The sequence below is a fragment of the Miniopterus schreibersii genome, assembly GCF_964146895.1.
Source record: "Miniopterus schreibersii genome assembly, chromosome: 1".
Taxonomy (NCBI): Eukaryota; Metazoa; Chordata; class Mammalia; order Chiroptera; family Miniopteridae; genus Miniopterus; species Miniopterus schreibersii.
Genome location: NC_138101.1, coordinates 795,162 through 813,859, shown reverse-complemented (window position 1 = coordinate 813,859; position 18,698 = coordinate 795,162). Strand labels below are relative to the sequence as shown.

At 51.9% G+C, this 18,698-nt stretch overlaps 1 protein-coding gene across 6 annotated transcripts in view; it reads right to left on the bottom strand.

Moving 5' to 3' along the window:
* Window positions 1-18,698, bottom strand: part of NSD2 (nuclear receptor binding SET domain protein 2) — a 61,693-nt gene that overhangs the window by 30,204 nt on the left and 12,791 nt on the right. For all 6 annotated transcript variants that reach the window (XR_013997784.1, XM_081122739.1, XM_081122743.1 and 3 more), the window contains exons 2-5: window positions 14,433-15,063; window positions 12,703-12,865; window positions 4,455-4,621; window positions 3,319-3,798 (exon numbers count right to left, since the gene is read on the bottom strand). Coding sequence is in view for 5 of the 6 variants with exons in the window: in XM_081122739.1 (XP_080978865.1) it covers window positions 3,319-3,798; window positions 4,455-4,621; window positions 12,703-12,865; window positions 14,433-15,029 (1,407 nt within the window). In the remaining variant the exon portion in view is untranslated. The remainder of the gene's footprint in view (window positions 1-3,318; window positions 3,799-4,454; window positions 4,622-12,702; window positions 12,866-14,432; window positions 15,064-18,698) is intronic.

Here is an 18,698-nt window from a genome sequence, read left to right as displayed (position 1 = left end):
GGAGCTGTTCTGGACAGATGGCTTAAAGGTGGGTGAGAAGGGCACACCCTGAGCCCCACCCATCTCAGCGCAGGCAGCAGACTTCACAGCACAGCCAAACACAGGGCAGCCACCTCAGGGCTGTGGCATCAGCACCCAGGCAGCACCTAAAAATGCAGACTCTCAGGCTACCCAGACCTTCCAGTTTCCTCAAAGTCTCCGGGAGACTCACAGTGCCCTCAAGTCTGACCCATGGGCCTCAGCCTTGTCTGCACACTGCAGCAACCTGAGGAGTCTCCAAACCTGGAAGGTCCAGGTCCTGCCCAAGTCTAATTCAGTCCTGGGCCTGGTGCCAGCTTGTTGAAGGTTCCCTGTGGGTTTCCAGTGGGCATCGAGTTTGAGCACCATTAACAGCGGGGCGCAGAGGTCAATAAACCCTGACTCTCAGGCCAAGCCTGGCCCAGCACTGCTGCTGGATGGCCATGAACTAAGACCATGTTTCACTCTTGGATGCTCAGGAAAGTCACACTGTTCACAGCACAGAAACACAACAGGGAACTCAAGGATTGGGGTCCACAGCACCATCTGTGGCTGTTCTCACCTGCAGTGCACGGCAGGGCCACCACCAGGAGACCTTGCTGCCGGAGGCCCTTCCAATTGAAGGCACAGGGACTCCGGCAGCCTTGCACAGACCGCCTGCAGGTGACAAGGGAGGCACCTGGGAAGATCCTCCACCTGGTCAGGCGGCAGTGGACACCCTACTGTGACCTCACGGGAAACCCTGAGGCAGCTCCCCCATTCCTGACCCGTGGACACCGTGAGATGTGGCTATTTTAAGGCACTATGTTTCGAGGTGAGGTGTTACACAACAACAGGTAGCGCACACAAACGTCCACTTAAAACAGGCAGAATGCACAGCTTCAGTTCCAGGGCACCTGGGAACATCAGGATCAGGAAGGTGGGAAAGGCCCTTTCAAACCGAAAACTGAGTAAAAACTGCTGCTGACCCTGCAGCCTGGAGAGGTTTCTGGATTCTCATGGGCACCCCCACCCACCCCCATCGTCAACTGTGTTCCAGGGACATAAAAGAACACACTTGTGAGCCTTGGCTGGTGGCTGAGGCGGCTGGAGTGTCACCCTGCACACCAAAGGCTGCAGGCTCAATCCCAGTCGGGGTGCAACAGGAGGCAACTGATCTGTGTTTCTCTCTCACATCGATGTCCCGTCCCCCCCAAAAACCAATGAACATATTCTCAGGGGAGGATTAAAAAACAAAAAAAAACACACTCTCGAGCGTGGGAGAGCCAAGCCTGCTGGACAGACTCACACAAACAGTGCTAACCAGGAACCGACCCCTTTCTAGAAACACAAGACACGTCTTCATTTGCAAGAAGGAAGTCGGAAGCTGACCCCAGCAAGATTCACCGTCTTCTACTGAGGGACTCTAGTGAAGGAGGGGCCCGGAGGCAGAGAGGCGCTTCCCAGATCCGTCCCCCAGGGCTGGCCACTGGTTCAACAATTGGTAGCAAATACTAATACCCTTGGATGTAACGTGCCTCCACTCCCAGAGACAACTAGAAAGACCCAGGCTGCTCCACAGGGTGGACTCTGGGAACAGCTGCCTCAACTCAAGTTTAGGATGAATTATTACAGAACCGGCTCAAACTCACAACAATAACTGAAGCATTGGGAGAACACCCCAGCAGTCCTGCTTTTCTGATAACAATTCCTCAAACCAGCCAGCACCAGACCCTGCTGGGGATGGGCCCGGGCTTCATGCCCCAGAGGCCAGCATGAAGGGTGGTGGTCAGGGCATCCATCCTAAAACAGGACTCAGTTCGCCCTATGCCCCTTTAGTGTGACACCAACAGCAAAGCGTGCACAACAGGCTCTGGAGGGCGCGTGGAGCGGAAGGGCTCTGGTGTGCAGAATCCCCTGGAGGCTGAAGCCCTGCGTTGTCATGACTGTGACAGGCCGGTGGTGGCGAGGCTGAGCAGCACCTCCTCATGGACACCCAGGCCCTGTTGTCAGTCGCCACTCTCACAGCCCCCCTTCCTCGGGGACTGTGTGAGCTCTGCACACAGAGCCCTCTCCCGGTGCTTGTGGTGTCCAGGCACACCTGACTGCACTCTAACCGGCACCTTCATGGGATGTGACGTTTGGCTTAGGAAACTCTCCCGTCTCCCCAAATGACAACGTTCTCCCAGTACTGCCCTGAGCCTGGGTTGCTTAACGTTTCGGATAGAAACCCCTGGACAGCCCGGCCAGGCGTGGCTCAGTGGTTATGCGTCGGCCTAGGATCCAGGCGATCAGGGTTCGATTCCTGGTCAGGGCACGCCCGGGTTGCGGGCTGCAGCCCATCAATGACTCTCTCATCATTGATGTTTCTAGCTCTCTCTCTCCCTCTCCTTTCCTCTCTCTGAAATCAACAAAGATATATTTAAAAAAAAAAAAAGAAACCCCTGGACAAATTAAGACAGTTCCCTCCTGATACGGGGTTGTATGTATCAAAGAGCAGTGAATTTTATCATATGCCTTTTCTCCATCTATCAGGACAACCATTTAACCTGTGACAGAATAAATTACAGTAATAGATTTTCAAACATTACACCCCCCTTTGCATTCCTGAGAAAAGCCCAACCCCACTCCCCGCCATTGCAACAGTGAACAAAACCAAAACCGGGGCCTAACCCCTCAGTTCTGTACAACCGAACCAGCCCTCAAGACACAGTAACAGATCGTGCACCCCATGAAAATGAGTAAGAAACTACTCAAATGTTTTCACTGCTGATATACTGCTGTCTTTTTAAATATGGAAATAGCCCTGGTGGGGCAGCTCAGTTGGTTACAGCATCGTTGCAGGTTCAATCCCCCGTCAGGGCACATACAAGAATCAACCAATGGATGCATCAGTAAGTGGAAGAACAAATCTATGTCTCTCTCTCTCAGGGGAACAGGGGCTCAGCAGACATAGTGCCCGTGGGCACATGGGTCTGTAAATACAAACATACCCCAAACGCAGCTTCAGCACAGCCCCTCAGGGAGACGCTCACCCAGGGCCCAAGCTGAGCACTACGCCAAGTTCCAGCCAAGGGCAGCCCGGCAAGAGCCACATCCTGCTGTCCCTGCACCTTCTCCTCCACAGGTGGTGGAACATTCTAGTAATGCAGGAGTCGAAGTGACTGCTCCCCAACAACGGTTACTTGTCAGGTCTGAAATCCACACAAGGCGCGGGAGAGACTGCAGTAATGCGGAGAGACAGGCAGCTCCTCCCGGGAGGGCAGCTCCTCAGACACACACATGCCCCAGTGAGGATACCACGACCGGCGCAGCACCCACCTCGTCTCGGTGCCGCTGACAGAAGACCAGGAACTGGGATGCAGCATCGCCCTTCCTGCTCCGAGGAGTGGAGGCTGCAACCTTCTTCCTCCCGGGGGGTGACCCCACTCCTCTCCTGGCATCAGCCTCAGCCACCGTGGGAGGTGTCACCCTCCCTGTCTCAGGGCCGCCATCCCGGCTTTCAGCAGAGCCACACAGCTTGGCTCTCTGCCTTCTCTTGACTGGGACACCCTCCTCTCTCCAGGACCCATCTCCAGCAGCTCCTCCAGGGACCCCTATGGGCCCCAGTGCTGCCCCCGGTGCCTCCACAGTGAGGCCTGCCTCCCTGGCCACATGCGGATTCAGGCGGAGCTGGTCCCCCACGTAGAGGAAGGTGAACTTGGCCTTCCGCTCCTCGATGGGCATGGCTGCTGCGGCCTCAGCCTGGAGGAGGCCCGTCTCCCACTGCGCCCTCAGCTTCCCTGAAATAGGTTTCAGCAGCTGGAAACAAAACACAGACACTGTCAGCTTCACTATAAGAACATAACAGCAGCCACTTCAAAGGATACTTTTACCATTTCAGATAAACTTAGAAATAAAAAACTATAAAAACCAGTTAGCTTGGCCCAGCCGGGCATGGCTCAGTGGTTGAGCATTGACCTAGGATCCAGGAGTTCATGGTTTGATTCCCGGTCAGGGTACACGCCCTGGTTGCGGGCTCGATCCCCAGTCGGGGGCATGCAGGAGGCAGCCGATCAATGACAACTCTCTCATCATTGATGTTTCTATTTCTCTCTCCCTCTTCCTTTCTCTCTCTGAAATCAATAAAGATATATTTAAAAAAAAAACAGCTTGAAGGTTTCACAAAGCTCAGCCCAACATAATAACTGTTTCTTTATACTAGAAATAAACTTTAATCATGTTTACCCAACGTAAATGCACACGTTATGTACTTATCTCTCCATAAAGGAAAGTAATTATAGTACAAGTTGTGTCCGGAAGTCATCCACTGAGTAAAGGAGGTGTGCTGTATTTTGTAATACCAAAAGAACAGCCTCCTCGGGCAAACGTAACCAGCATCAGGCACAAGGGGCTGTCCCACTGCCTCAGCCACCCGAAGTTCAGAACCAGGTCAGTCCCGGAGGAGCATCTGCCACCTTGATCTTCTCTGCCTTAGTGGGTGCCAGCCTGGCGCTCTCCTGGCACAGCCTCTCGAACTGCCCTTCTCCCTCGAAGGCCGCCAGGCTCTTCTCAAATATCCACGCTCTCTCTGGGGCGTCACCGAAGAACTGGACGTGGTACTGGCGTGCACTCTTTTTCTGACCTGGTTTTAAAATAAAATGTTAGAAGCTAAGGGCTGGAATCCAGGATGACATTAGGGAATCTGTGACTAGCACGGATGCGGAGCCACACTGCCTGGGGCTGTGTTGCCTGAGCAGGATCTACCTTCACCCACCGCTCGGGCCGGGGAGGGGCACCCAGGCAAGGCTCAAAGCTGCCTGGGAAGAAAGCTGCCCAAGTGACCTTCACCTCCTCCTTTCCAGATCCACTTAAAGATACCAAGTGAACAAGACAAGAGACGACATCCCAAAAGGACCACTGGACAGAGACGGGACTAAACAGCAGTGAAGGGGCGCAGGCTGGGTCAGACGACCTGGGTGAAAAGCCCAGGCCCACCTTCTACTGGCTGGCAGACTTGCTGGCCACTCACTCCAGAGCTCAGAGTGTACACCAGTGTCCTCCGAGGGCAGCCAGAGGCCACGGAGTAACCCTGCAGATGTCCACTGCTGTTGCTCTCAGCAGAGAGGCATGAGCCACACCCTCCAGGGCAGCCCCAAGGCCGAAGAGAGGGGATGCCAGACTGGGCTGAGGTGGAACGAGGTTGAAAGTGAGTGAGTGCTAAGTCAGATCTCTGCACCAGTGGGGAGGGAGAAAGGGGTCTCCGGTGGGGAAATGCCAGTCCTTGTTCCTTCATACAGAACGCTGGCCACCAGAAATCGAAGGACGCTGTTGGAGATCCCCGGATGAAGCGGCCAACAGGCAGCCAAACCCTCTAATAAGCTAACAGCCTCCTCCCCCCACCCAATACACATGGGCCGCAGGCTGCTCGGAGTACTGCCCCCTCACACATGAGCCACCACACAGTCCCTGCAGGGCCACAGACATAGCCAGGAGATAGACCTGACGGAAACACCCTCGTTTGCTATGAAAAGGGAAGAAAGAGCTACTAGAAAATTTTAAAGTACAACATGAAAGTACAATTCAGTAAGAAAGCTTGGAAGGTGAGTTAAGAAATCTCCCAGGAAAAAGAAGGACCTGCTCCCACAACAAACCACAGGACCAGTCGAGGGGGCACGACGCCCAACAATCGCCTTCAGGAGGGAGGAACAAGAACAGTCTTACAGCTAACACATCCCCAAGAGCCTCACCCAACACCCATGCAGGGGCACCTCTCTGTGACATTCAGGCGGGGGGAGGACAGCTTCCACGTTCACGGAGTGACAAGTGGAGTGACGAGGTACTTCAAGAGCAATGCTGGACGCTAGTAGGAAATGGTTCTGAGAAAAACTATTCTCAACACACAATCCTATACCCAATGAAACCCACCCATCAGGCAGGAGGACTGAGATGTCATGTCCTCTGAACCACGGACTCCAATGCACCTCCGTTCAAACCAAAAAAGTACTCCACCAAAACAGGGAAACTGACCAAGAACGAGACCATGTGGAACCGCAGAAAACAACGCCTGACACAGCGTCTTGTGTCTGAGATCAGGGAACCCCAAGGCTGAGAGTGTCAGCAGCACAGACAAAGCGGAAAGGGGACGAAAGATGAGAGGGGTCTTCCACACCCAGGGGACCTGGGCAGCAAGGAAAGAGGCTGAAAGATGAGATCTGAGGAGCAGAAATGGAAATAGGAATCAAATACAGGTCATCATCTTTTTTCCAGTAGGAGAAACGCACTATGTAACAGGACAGGTTTTAAGGACAGAGACACTTGAAAAAAATTAAGGCAGCCTCTCCGGGCGTGGCTCAGTGGTTGAGCGTTGACCTAGGATTCAGGCAATTGGGGTTTGATTCCTGGTCAGGGCCCATGCCCAGGTTGTGGGCTTGATCAATGACTCTCTCATCATTGATGCTTCTATCTCTCTCTCCCACTACTTTTCTCTCTCTGAAATCAATAAAGATATATTTAAAGAAAAAAGTTAAGGCTGTATGGACAGCAAAGTGTATGACTTGAAAAGAAAGGCAGTAATTAACTCCAGGAAAAACAAAAGGTTGCATAAGAAAAATACAATTGCAGCACACAACATGGTTTTTCTGAGTGATATGTACATAGTCAAAATTACGTAAGCACTTACGGTTTGATAAAACCCGTGAGATAATTATATAGGAGAGTGGGAGGGAAGAAATAGGAAATGACTGAAGAGATCAACTTTCATTTTCCATAGAAAGTCAACAGAAAATGTCCAAATCATAAATAAAAAAATAGCAGTTAAAACTAAAAGAAAATATCGAAAGAATTAAGAGTAATTAAGTCCTGGGAGTGGAGGGAACGGTTTTCACTATTGGCCTCTCAGAACAACTTGATATGTTCATAAGTGTGTGTGCTTCTTTGATTTTAAATCGGCTAAGACTCAAAAATATGCCAGGTGACTTGTGACTTCTTCCATTACATTTTTTTAATTTACTCAGGGATATGTTTCTATTGATTTGAGAAAGAGAGAGAGAAACATTGATGTGAGAGAGAAACACCCATCGGCTGCCTCCCCTACACGCCAGGACTGGGGACTGAACCCACAACCTAGGTATGTACCCCAGCCAGGAACTGAACCCGTGACCTTTTGGTGTACGGTGTTCCAACCAACTGAGCTACCCGCCAGGGCTCTTCCATTACTTTAATATTCTGAAAGGGCTTTCCCTGGTCATGACCGTGAACGCAGACACATGGCAGAGCACTTGCCTGACGAAGAGAATCTGTACAGTGTGTATGATGAAATAATATGAACTTACATCAGTTTAATGAACAGTTAGTGACACAGAAAATGCTCCTTACATCAGATGGAAAAAGCAAAGAGAATATGGTAGTCAGTCAGATCCGAAGTTTGTAAAATAAATGTTAACATTTTTTAAGTTATTTCCTGCCTAGAAATTTGGTAACAATGTAACCCAGCTCCTATTTTTTCCGGGTTTCTTTAATCCACATGAAACTTATTTTGGTGCAGGTTGAAAGGTAAGTCATTTGTTTTATTTTACCACATAATTCACCAGCTGTCTTACCACCATTTATAAGTAATCTTCCTTCCTGTGCCAATTTCTTACGTTCACCAATCACAGCTGCTGGTATGAAAGTGCGTGTCATTGACTCCCCAACCTGCACACCTCCCAGCAGAACGTGGCTCCACCCCAGGCCCAGGTACCTGACTTGGCACTGGATGCCTTTCCTCCGTCACGGCCCACTGGACTCCAGGTGGCCCCGACCCCCCTGGCTAGCCTGAGCCCATCTTTCTCTGGACTCTGGGAGCCTTTGAATTGACAGCGGCCATTCAAGTTTGCAGAATGGACCCACAAAGAGACTAGGCTGCCTCAGAGCTGAAGGTAGGGGAGGGAGTGAAGCTACAAAGATGCAGACAAGCCAAGTGTCTACAGAAGAGCAGAGCGCAGGGACAGTCGCAGGGACATGAGGCCAGAAGCCCATGGGAAACAAAGGGTAGAATCCCCACACCTGGGTTTCCTAGGTCAGGCTCTGGAGAGCACCAGCCCAGAACAGGTAAAGCAGAAACTGACAAAACTGCAAGGAGAAAATGGCGTGCCCACTGTCACAGTGAGAGATTGTAACGCACCTCTCTTAGCAGCTGACAGAACAAGCAAAGATTAAAAGTCAGTAAGGAGAAGTTAACGTCAAATAACCCAGGACTGAAAAGGCCAGACTACCTGTAATATTTTTAGAAAATGCTGAGTTTAGGAATAAAGCAACGAGGGTTCCATTCCATAAAACAGAAAAAGTGACGACAAAAATCTACACAACAGAAAATCACTTGATTCCAGACCCATTTTCTAAAGAGAAGACAAGTAGGATGCAGCTGTGCCGGGAGACGTGAGCCTCCTGACGGAGCAGAATCCGCTGGACTCACAGTGGAACCTAAAGTGCACGTTGATGTTTCCAAGGCAAAGCTGTGGTCCACCCAGACGCCCCACCCCACCCTGCCCCGGGAGACGTGGCAAGAGGTTCTGCTGCTCCACATCATAGAAACACGGTAAGACTTCCACTGACTGTGATTCTCAGAGGAACCTGGCTGACTGCAGCTTGTAAGCTGTCTCCTCTGCACGCATTCTGAACATCAACTCTAAACCTCAGGGCATCATTGAGATCCAGGTTCAAGCACAGCCACAATCCCAAGCATGATAAATGTAAACAAGTACACACACACGTGCGCGCAGAGAAAAAGGGAAAAGATCTGGGTGGGGATAGGGGTAGGCGAGGGGGAATGCCTGCTTCACAAGACCCCATGCTCAGCCAGCTGCGCGTAGAAGCCGGCCCTCCTCATGTCCCTGTCCTTCCCCAACCAGGACATCCAACGCCCAAAGGGCGATGCCATGCTCCATCCCCTCCTCCCACCATCAGGTGCTGCATGCCAAGCAGTGGAGAATCAGGAATGGGCCACATCTCCTATAGCCATGAACACAGCAGGGCCCAGATCTGGGCTCCCACACACCACCCTCCACTAAGAGCACCTACATTTCCTTTGAGAAACAGCGAATCCAGGACAGGGGTTTAGGGGACAAACGAAGTACAAAATGAGCCTGGAACATCTTGTTGGGCCACATGCAAGGACATGCCCAGGGCTGGTGGAGACGCCTAAGGACACAGCTGAAAAGGACCCAACGGTCCCATCTGGGACAACCTGAGCATTGCAGTGAAGGACTTAACACGTAAGTAAATTTTCAGGATGGGGCTCCTTGCGCAGAGCAGTGCCACCTAGCATGCCAGAGACAGCAGGACAGCCCCCAGTGCAGAATCTGGTAAGTCAACAGGCACCAAGACCGGGCAGGCTGTCAGGGGCCCGGTCCCCAGCATGGCCACAGACGTCAGCTGATGGCAGAAAAGACTGTGCCTCGCCCTGGGGAGTTCTGGGTGCAGAACAGCTGACACCGGGGAGTCCCGATGCCCAGCCTCCCAGCGCCTTTGTCCTCTGTCACCCACGCTCTTCCCAGGGCTACTGTGACCCTTTCTTCCCAAAGGCCACTTGACTCTCCGTCCAGCTGGGGGCTGGTCACCGCTCTCTCCCTTCTGAGCTGCTTTTCAGATGCCCGTTATCAGTCTTGGGAAGCAGATCTGCCTGTGAGTCGAGGGCTTCCTCCCCGACACCCCAAAACAACTCTGAGGGAAGCTCCCTGCCAGGGCTGCTGCCTCTTGTTCCCACAAGAGCCCCTTCCCACAAAAACACCTACACCTGTTCCTGCCAGCCCGGCAGCCTCGCCCAAGTCTGATCCCCAGAGACCAGAGCAGCAGAGAGAGGCAGGGCCTGACTCAGTCCCAACAAAAGAAGTGTGGGGAGAAGGCTGACCACTGGGGAGTCCCAGCCAGGACCGGGGGGAGGGGCGACATCACTGATGTGCTGTTCCCGAAGTATGGCCAGGGTGCTGAGTCTGTGGGGAGCTGCCCTTGTTCTCAGAAGACCCCGCTGGACATATTTAGGGGCGAAGGGCTGTGATGTCCACAGCCTACACCCGGGTGGGTTAACAGCAGGACTGTTCACATACAGAGAGAGAGAAATGAGACAGGTCCAACAAAGCCTTTAGGCTAGCACGCCTAGGTGAGGGTAGACAGCTGTCTACCACACTGTCCGGGCCTTGAAAGGTTTTTAGATAGAAAAACAAGCCAACAATAAACAAAACACCTCTCTCTCTCTCTCATGCGCACACACACACACACACACACACACACAGAGAATCCCACGTAACCACTTGGCGCTGTTGTGGAAACTGGGGATACCTGGTGACAGAAAGGCCCTAAACATGGACATGAAACTATCAGAACTCAATGGCCAAACACCAGGGTCCTGCAGAGAGGTGACTGGTTGAACAGGAAAGTTTTTAAGAGAGGCCCAAGGCAACGGGGCCAAGGGAGGAAACACCACAGGAGTCAGGTTCTGAGAGGAGAAAGCAGCGAAGGAGGCGGCGGCTCCCCCGCATGCTCCCCAGTCACTGTGCCAAGCCTCTCTAAACAGGCGGCGTAGTGACACCCTCATCTTCCTGTGGAGGGAAACTGAGGCCCACAGGTGTCCAGTCAGTCCTTCCCAGGTGACACAGCTAAGTGGGACCCTAGCAGGCTGCCCTGGGGCCAGTCCTCCACTGGGACAGGACAGGAATGCCACAGAGCAATAGCACCTGCCAAGTGCAAGCAGGAAGAGGTGCCCAGGAGCAAAGAAACGGGAAGTGGGAGGTGCACAGACCCGGTGGCGCATCTGCCCATCACTGCCGGCCACTGGGGACACAGAAGAAGGTGTGAGGACGCTGAAGCCAGGGTGATTGATGCCAGCAGCCAGAACAAAGAGACATTCAAGAGACTCCTCCAGCTGCACGGATCTGAGACGCCGGAAGCTCCATACAAACAAGGCAGAAATCCCCAGACACTCGGGAACTACTAAGAGGGGATCGTGACGTGCTGTGCAGACAAGTGACATGGACATCATGAAGCCCACACTGACTTCTACTTTGGTCTGCTGTGTAGGGACCAGAGAGCTGGGCAGGAGCCTGCAGCACCTCACACACACCTGGTGTGCCTGCACCCAGGCTACGGAGGTGTGAAGGCCCATCCCCAGCCAAAAGACGGACAGCCCAACTTCCGTCTCAACCAGTACTTCTTTTCATACTCTTCTGGTCTAGATGCCTCTGGGGTGCATGATGTGGTCCGAGGTCCCATGGAAGGACTCCGATTCGGGCGAGCCAAGGATGCTCAAGGTCCTCGCGGAGCCCAGCTAAAGCCGGCCCGAGGATCCTCCCCAGCCACCCCAGTCCCGTGGAGCACAGTGCATGCTTGAGCCTGGGGGAGGAGTCCAACCACCCAGGGCAGAAGACCTGGGCAGGAATGGCAGGGGCACTTGAGCTCAGGGGAGGTCCTCTGCATCCTGAATCCCTCTCCACCAAGTCTCTGTTTGCTAGGGAGGCACTACAATATCCCCCTCCCAGCCACCGCCTGTGCCCACAGCCAGCCTACCGGACCCAAACCTGTGCTGCTACTCTGAGAGCTGAGGCCTCAGCCAAAGACCATGAGAGGCCACATACGCACATACCCAGGGGACACACAAGGCTGACGGTTGGAATCTTGTCTGGCCACGGCTCTGGTTGCCCACACTGGACAGGTGCACAGGTGCCCGGAGTGCTAGCTCACTCAGTGCACCTGTGCTCCACGCACTGCACCCACCTTCCTCCAGCTACACTCAGACTCGACTCTAGTAGAACTTCTTAAAAAACCTCTAACCACTGGCCGCTTGTTTTTCCTTCCAAAACAGAGGTTATCACGCGCTGAGAGAGTTGTCCAATGACTTAAATTGTCGTCTGCTCCGATGTGGATCAGTCACGTATTATATTCTTAGTGTTGACTGTTCCACACACTGATTCACGCTCCCACATTTCATGACACCAAAGATGATCATTTCTAGTTTCTTCCCTTCTTTCCACAGGCCTAATAAAATTAACTGGGACATTTTTACAACTCAAACTTAGTATATACTATTTCTAAAAATTATGCTAAAATAAGCAACCACTGTATATCTAAATACAAAGTATTTGTCATAAAACCTGACACCCCATACAAGACAAAGACCACTTCTTGAATACTAACTCACTGGAACAAAGCCCACATCCGAGTCACCGCTGCACCCATCACTAACTTTAGGTAAAGCCGCAAAAATGGGCCATAGTAAGCTCAACAACGACAAACACAAACAACCGGTTCAGGCATGAGCAAAGGACTTAAACAGGCATTTCTCCAGAGAAAATACACACATGGCCAATGAGCACAGGAAAAGATGCTCAACACCACTAATCATTAGAAAAATGCAAATAAAAGCCACAGGAGGCAGACAGAGCGGGGGGGGGGGGGGGGGGGGGGGGGGGGGGGGCAGGAGTGCCTCCTGGGGCAGGGCAGGGACCGTCAGCTTTACAAGCCCGAGTCCTGGGGACGAAGGCGGGGCGGCCGCACAACAACGTGCACGCGCCCAGTGTCACCCAGCTCTGCGCCTGAGAAGTTAGGACGCAACCTCACGTCATGCGCATTTCAGCACAAGGAGAGAAGAGAAAGAACCACGGTGGGGGCATTCAGGAAAAGCAGAGCGCAGCCGGGAGATGAGAAAGATCCAGGGCAGGGAGAGAGGCAGGGACGCAGCCGCCAGTGCTGTACCTTTGAGCTTGGTGTAGCTGTGGAGGAGCGGGTCGGCAGAAACCATGCACGGCCACCACGGGTAGCCCGACACCTTGGACCACACCAAGTCGCCCACATTGTACTTCAACAGGTGGTCTCTGTCTCTGCCGGTACTGGGACAGGACTCCTTCTTAGCTGGAATCTGAAAATGAAAGAGACATATACTGACACGTCCAACACTACCCCGAAGTCTAGCCCTCTATCTACAGAAGACTGAGGGTTAACCAGGCTGGAGGTTCCACCACCCCCTCCCACTGTTTTCAGACCACAGCCCTGCATCACCATCGAAATCACACTTCTCCTGCCCTCAGCTACAGCCAGCTTGTTCCTGCACAGGGCAAGTCTCCACATAACAAAGTGGGCAACCCATCTATGTCCTGGCCTGGTGGGTGGTCTTAATGGTGCTTTATCTACCTGGTCAAAGAGCTCACAGAGAAACTACCCCTTGGCACATGCCTCCTCCAGTGATAGGACCCAGAGGGGAAAGGACATCAGGAGGCCTGGCAGGAACTCTCAGCTCCACCCTCATGGCCTGAGTCCTGGGCTCTGAACCTGTTTTTCCATCATGGAACACAGGCGTTCAGGAAGCTAAAGACCTGACCTGGGCAACCTCCTCCCGGCATTCAGCGGCCCTGACCTCCTCCTGAGGGTGAACCCCTGACCCCTATGAGGCCACGTCCTTGGGCAAAGTGCCAGCGTCTCTCCAGAGCTCGGTGTGCACAGTGCCGAGGGCCGACACAGAGCGGGCACGTTGCACGCTTTCAGAAGGGCTGGCCCTCAGAGCAGGGCATAGCAACCCAGTGCCACATCATCATGGCATCTGAGCACACGACAGACCCGTGAGAATGCGCGTCAGCATTCCCACTCCAAGGATGGAGTCAGAAGTCAGGTGATTACTCATTTCAACAAAACCTAGTGACGGTCTAGGAACTGCCCACACCTGCCTCCTCCCATGTCCATCGCCACGACCACGGCACTGCCCAACACTATGCACCAGCCTAGGTCACCGAACGGCCTTCTTAGAAATTCCCCATTAAAATCACATTAGGGAGACCAAACAGCCACTGAGCACTCAAAGAACACATTTTAAACCCTCAAACTTCTTCATTATTTTAACAATTTCAAGGAAATTTTGGCCATTTCCTCTATCTATAGAAATTGTAAATAAAATTACTTGGCTATAATTTTAAACTAAACATTCTACCCTTGGTAATGACAACTCAAACTGGTTTCAGCTGCCCTCCTCCCCCTCCTGCAAGTGGACCTGCAGTCACCTCAAGACCCCGCCATCTGAGGGGGGGATGGCAGGTGCATTTCCGTGGCACAGCTCACTCCTTAGATGGGACGGGACAGAGCTGGGAAGCCCATGTTAGGTACCAAGGCACCCCCACTGAGCAGAACCAGGCCCCAGATGTCCCTGCAGAGGAGACCCATGGAAACAGCATAGCAAGAAGGTCTGGACTGGCCTCACTGGGCAAGGAAACTGGCCTGATCTCTTTACCCTAGAACACGTAGTTGACCTCTTCAGGTCTCATAACTGGCTGCACAGGCTGCTGAGGCCTACAGGAGGCAACGCCACGCACCCTGCAGCCAGGGCCCAGGCTCCCCCGGCAGTCCGTGCAAACACATGGCAGCCCATCCCCACCTGCACATGGCATCCTCACAGGGTCCCCCCGCGCTGTCCCCTCCCCCAGACTCCTCATGAGTACCTTCCTGCCTGGGGGGGCCTCAACCTCGGCGCCCGGCGTGGTTCCCACGAGGCCCTGCTCCAGCAACGAGTCATATCTTATGCTCCTCTTCCTGCTCCGTCTCCCCTTGTTTTCTGGTTTCTGCCCATTTTCTTCTGACGGGGCCACAGCAGCAGCACCATCTCCACAAATGGAAGACTCAAAGAGAGGCTTCCCATTCATGTAAGTCTTGGTGATTTTCAGCTTGATCTCCGGGGAGACATTTTTGATGGGGGTAGTGTTAGGCGGAGTCCCAGCTCCTTTCGTCTCCTGGGACTCGAAGCGCAGTTTGGCATCATGAGCACCGGGTTCTCCATTAAATACACGTGAGGTCAGGTCTTTCAGCTTCTCAGTCGGGAGAAAGGGAAGCGTGTCGTGGCCGTTGAATCTCTGCATGACCCCCTCCTGCAGAGTGGCAGAGAGCTGGGCTTTGCCGAGGAACACGGAGCACTCGCGGCTCACTTCGCAGCTCGGACTCTTCCCATTGGTGCTGCCCAGGATCTCCGGAGCCTGCTTCATCCTTACGTACTTTACAGCTTTCTGAGCGGAAAGAGGACCTTTTTTGATGCTAAATTCCATTCAGCCCAGGTGCTTCCGTTCTTAGGACACTACACTATCAGGGAAAGAAAAATAAAGAGGCACGTCACAGTCAAGACCTATGAGGAGCAGCCAGCATCTGCATAGCGGGTGGGTTTGTGAGTCAACTTATGACGTACTGTATGATGACTTAAGTCAGGAGGCAGTTCTAATACCACAAAAATGACACAAAGTCACAAAATAAGAAAGCTTTAAAGAAACGAGCAGCCTTTAAGGAAGAGAATACAAAAGTCAGGCACAGAAACTCAAGTTGGGCCACCACTTCTCACAAGCAATGTGGCCGTGGACACGTCACCCAATCACTTCATCAGCCCCAAAAGGGACATCCCCGCCTACGCCAGTACACATGCCGCCGACAAAGCCAGGCCTATCACATCTGGGCGGCCTCCCGGGCAGAGGTTGTGATGTGCACAAGGTCACCTAGTCAGTGAAGTTTAAAACCAGATGTTCCAATGCGTGGTACACCATTAGTGGGGGAATGTCGAGAGTCAGAAAGTGAGACAGCAGCCTGCGTCAGTCCTGATGTGGGCCTGGCCGGCAGCCCGTCCCCATCCCCACCCAGCCCTGCCCAGGCCCAAGCTGTAGACCACTACAGGAGTGGCCATAAACTTGACATAGCTTCCACCTGAAGATGAATTCGCCAAGGGCAGCTGTGGAGCCCTAGTGTACACCACCGGCGACATGCACCTGGCCGAGAGGCCCAGGCGCAGAAGCCCTCTGGCTGCATGGCCATAATGTGGGGTCTGCACCACACAGCTACCATCCCCAGGGAAGGCACCCAAACCCAAAGGGTGACCAGACAAGGTGCATGTGGGCACCCATGCCAGTGGGGAGGTCATCCACCAGGAGTGCCCTATGATGGCCACCAGTGAGGCCCCTCCAAGGAGGTTGCACCCAGAGCACCAGACAGGGAGAGGTGAGAGTGAGGTTTGGAGATGCCACGATGCACAGTGGCAGTTCTCCCAAGAACACTGAGCCTGTCTGGAAACATTCCCGATTCTCACCACTTGGGGCTGCTACTGACAAATGCCTGGAAGGGCTGAAGATGCTGCTAAACACCCTGCACGCATGGGAGAGCCCTCCCAACAAAGAACTGTCTGGCTGGAAATGCCTACCTTCTCAAAGTGGAGACACCTGTGTGCGGCAGTGAGCGCTAGGCCATTTGCAGCCTGTAGTTTCCATAGAAACCATGGGGTGGGCCCTAGCTGAGGAGCGGACACAGGAAAAGAGCAGCAACAGCCCAGTCCAGGTGAGCTTCACCTGCACTAGAGAACATTCCACACCAGGACACAGGAGAGTGCTTTTTTGACTCACACCGTACTTGTTAAAGGTAAATCAAAGCAGGTTCCTACTCCAGCTCACATCAGACTCAACAGACAAAAACATAAGAAACAACTATCTAATGTACAAGAGAGGGACCAACAGCACAGAGAATGAACAAGGGTCAGCTCTGGACAGACAGGAGCAGTGCTGGGCAAACACCCTGCCTTTGGTTTTGTGCCTGAGGACATTTCAACAGCTGTATGAGAAACAGAACTTCCAACAGGAAAGAGCCATAGAGGGAGGAGTCATGGGAGAGAGGAGAGCCAGGGAGGAGGGAGAGCCAAGGAGGGGGAGGAGCCCCAAAAAGACAAACAATCCAATTGAAAGATGGACAGAGAACTTTTTGAATAGGTGTTTCTCCAAAGAGGACACACAGATGGACAACAGACATATGAAATGATGCTTAACGTCACTAATCATCAGAGAAATGCAAATAAACCACGAGATAGCACCTCACACCTGCCAGAATGGATACCATCAATAGATGCACAAACAAGTGTTGGTGAGGCTGCGGAGAAAGGGAACCTTCGTGCACTGTTGGTGGGAATGCAGACTGGTGCAGCCATTGTAGGAAGACAGTATGGAGTTTCCTCAAAAAATTAAAAATGGAGCTGCCTTATGACCCAGTGATCCCACTTCTGGGTATTTAGCCAAAGAAACCCAAAACACTAATTCTAAAGAATCTATGCACCCCTATGTTATTTATAATAGCCAAGACATGGGAGCCACCTAAGTGCCCATCAATACACAAGTGGATAAAGGAGGTGTGGTACAGGCCCTGGCCGGGTAGCTCAGTTGGTTAGATTGTAATCCCAATACGCTAAGGTTGTGGGTTCGATCCACAGGGCACATACAAGAATCAACCAATGAATGCATAAATAAGTGGAACAATAAATTGATGTTTCTCTCTCTCTAAAATCAACAAATAAAATTTATTTTAAAATACTCTGCCATCCTAGCTAATGCAATAAGAAAAGGAAACAAACGGTATATAGATTGGGAAGGAAGAAATAAAACTATCTTTTGTTCACAGATGGCATGGTCACTCACGTATATAGAAAAACCGAAAGAACCAAAAAATTCCTGGAACTAATAAGCAATTAGAACAAAGTTACAGCATACAAGGCTAATATACAAAAGTCAATCACATCCCTATATATCAGCTATAAACAAGTGGAATTTGAAATTAAAAACACCACTTACATTAGCATCCAAAAAAGTGAAATACTTAGAGACAAATCTAACTAAATATATACAAGTCCTATAAGAGGAAAACTATAAAACTCTGATGGATAAGATAAAAGAAAAACTAAATAAATGGAAAGATATCCAATGTTCGTGGACAGGAAGCTCAATATGGTCAAGATGTCGGTTCTTCCCAGTGTGACCCATGGGTTAAATGTAGCCCCAGTCAAAACCCCAGCAACTTATTTTGTGGATACCAACAAGCTGGTTTTAAACTTTACATGGTGGCAAAAGACCCAGAACAGGCAACATCGTACGAAGGATCAGGACGAAGCCGGAGGACTGACGGGCACTACCTGGCTCCCAGACTTACTGTGAAGGTGCAGTGATGAAGGCTGTGGTGCTGGAAAAAGAACAACAGCTCAGGGCCACAGGACAGAGACCAGAGAGAGACCCCGCAGATCAGTCAGCTGATCTTGGACGAAGGGGCAAAGACAGTCTTTTCCACAAATGGTGCTGCAGCAACGGGATGCCACAGGCAGAAAAGTGAATCTGGACACAGACCTCACACCCTCACAAAATCAACCCCAAATGGTTATTTATAGACTTAAATGTAAAGTGTAAAACTATAAAACTAGAAGGAAACACAGGAGAAAACCCAGGTAACCTTCGGTTTGGAAGTGACCTTTTACATATGACACCAAAGGCACCATCCACGAAAGCAATCATGGATAAGCTGGATCCACTTCACTTAAAAAACACAAAACCAAAAAACTTCTGCTCAGCAAAACACAATGTCAGAAGTGAATGAGGAGCCCTGGCCAGTGTGGCTCAATGGTTAGAGTGTCGGCCTGCGCACCATAGTCACAGGTCCAATTCTCAGTCAAGGGAACGTACCTGGGTTGTGGGTTCCCTCCCCGCCCCTGTTTCTTTCTTCCTTCCTTTCTCTCTCTCTTTCTCCCTCCCTCCCTCGCTAATATATCTTTACTGATTTCAGAGAGAGGAAAGGAGAGGGGGAGAGAGAGAGAGAGAGAAACATCAATGATGAGAGAGTCATTGATCAGCTGCCTCCTGCATGCTCCCTACTGGGGATCGAGACCACAACCCGGGCATGTGGCCTGACCAGGAATCGAACCCCAATCT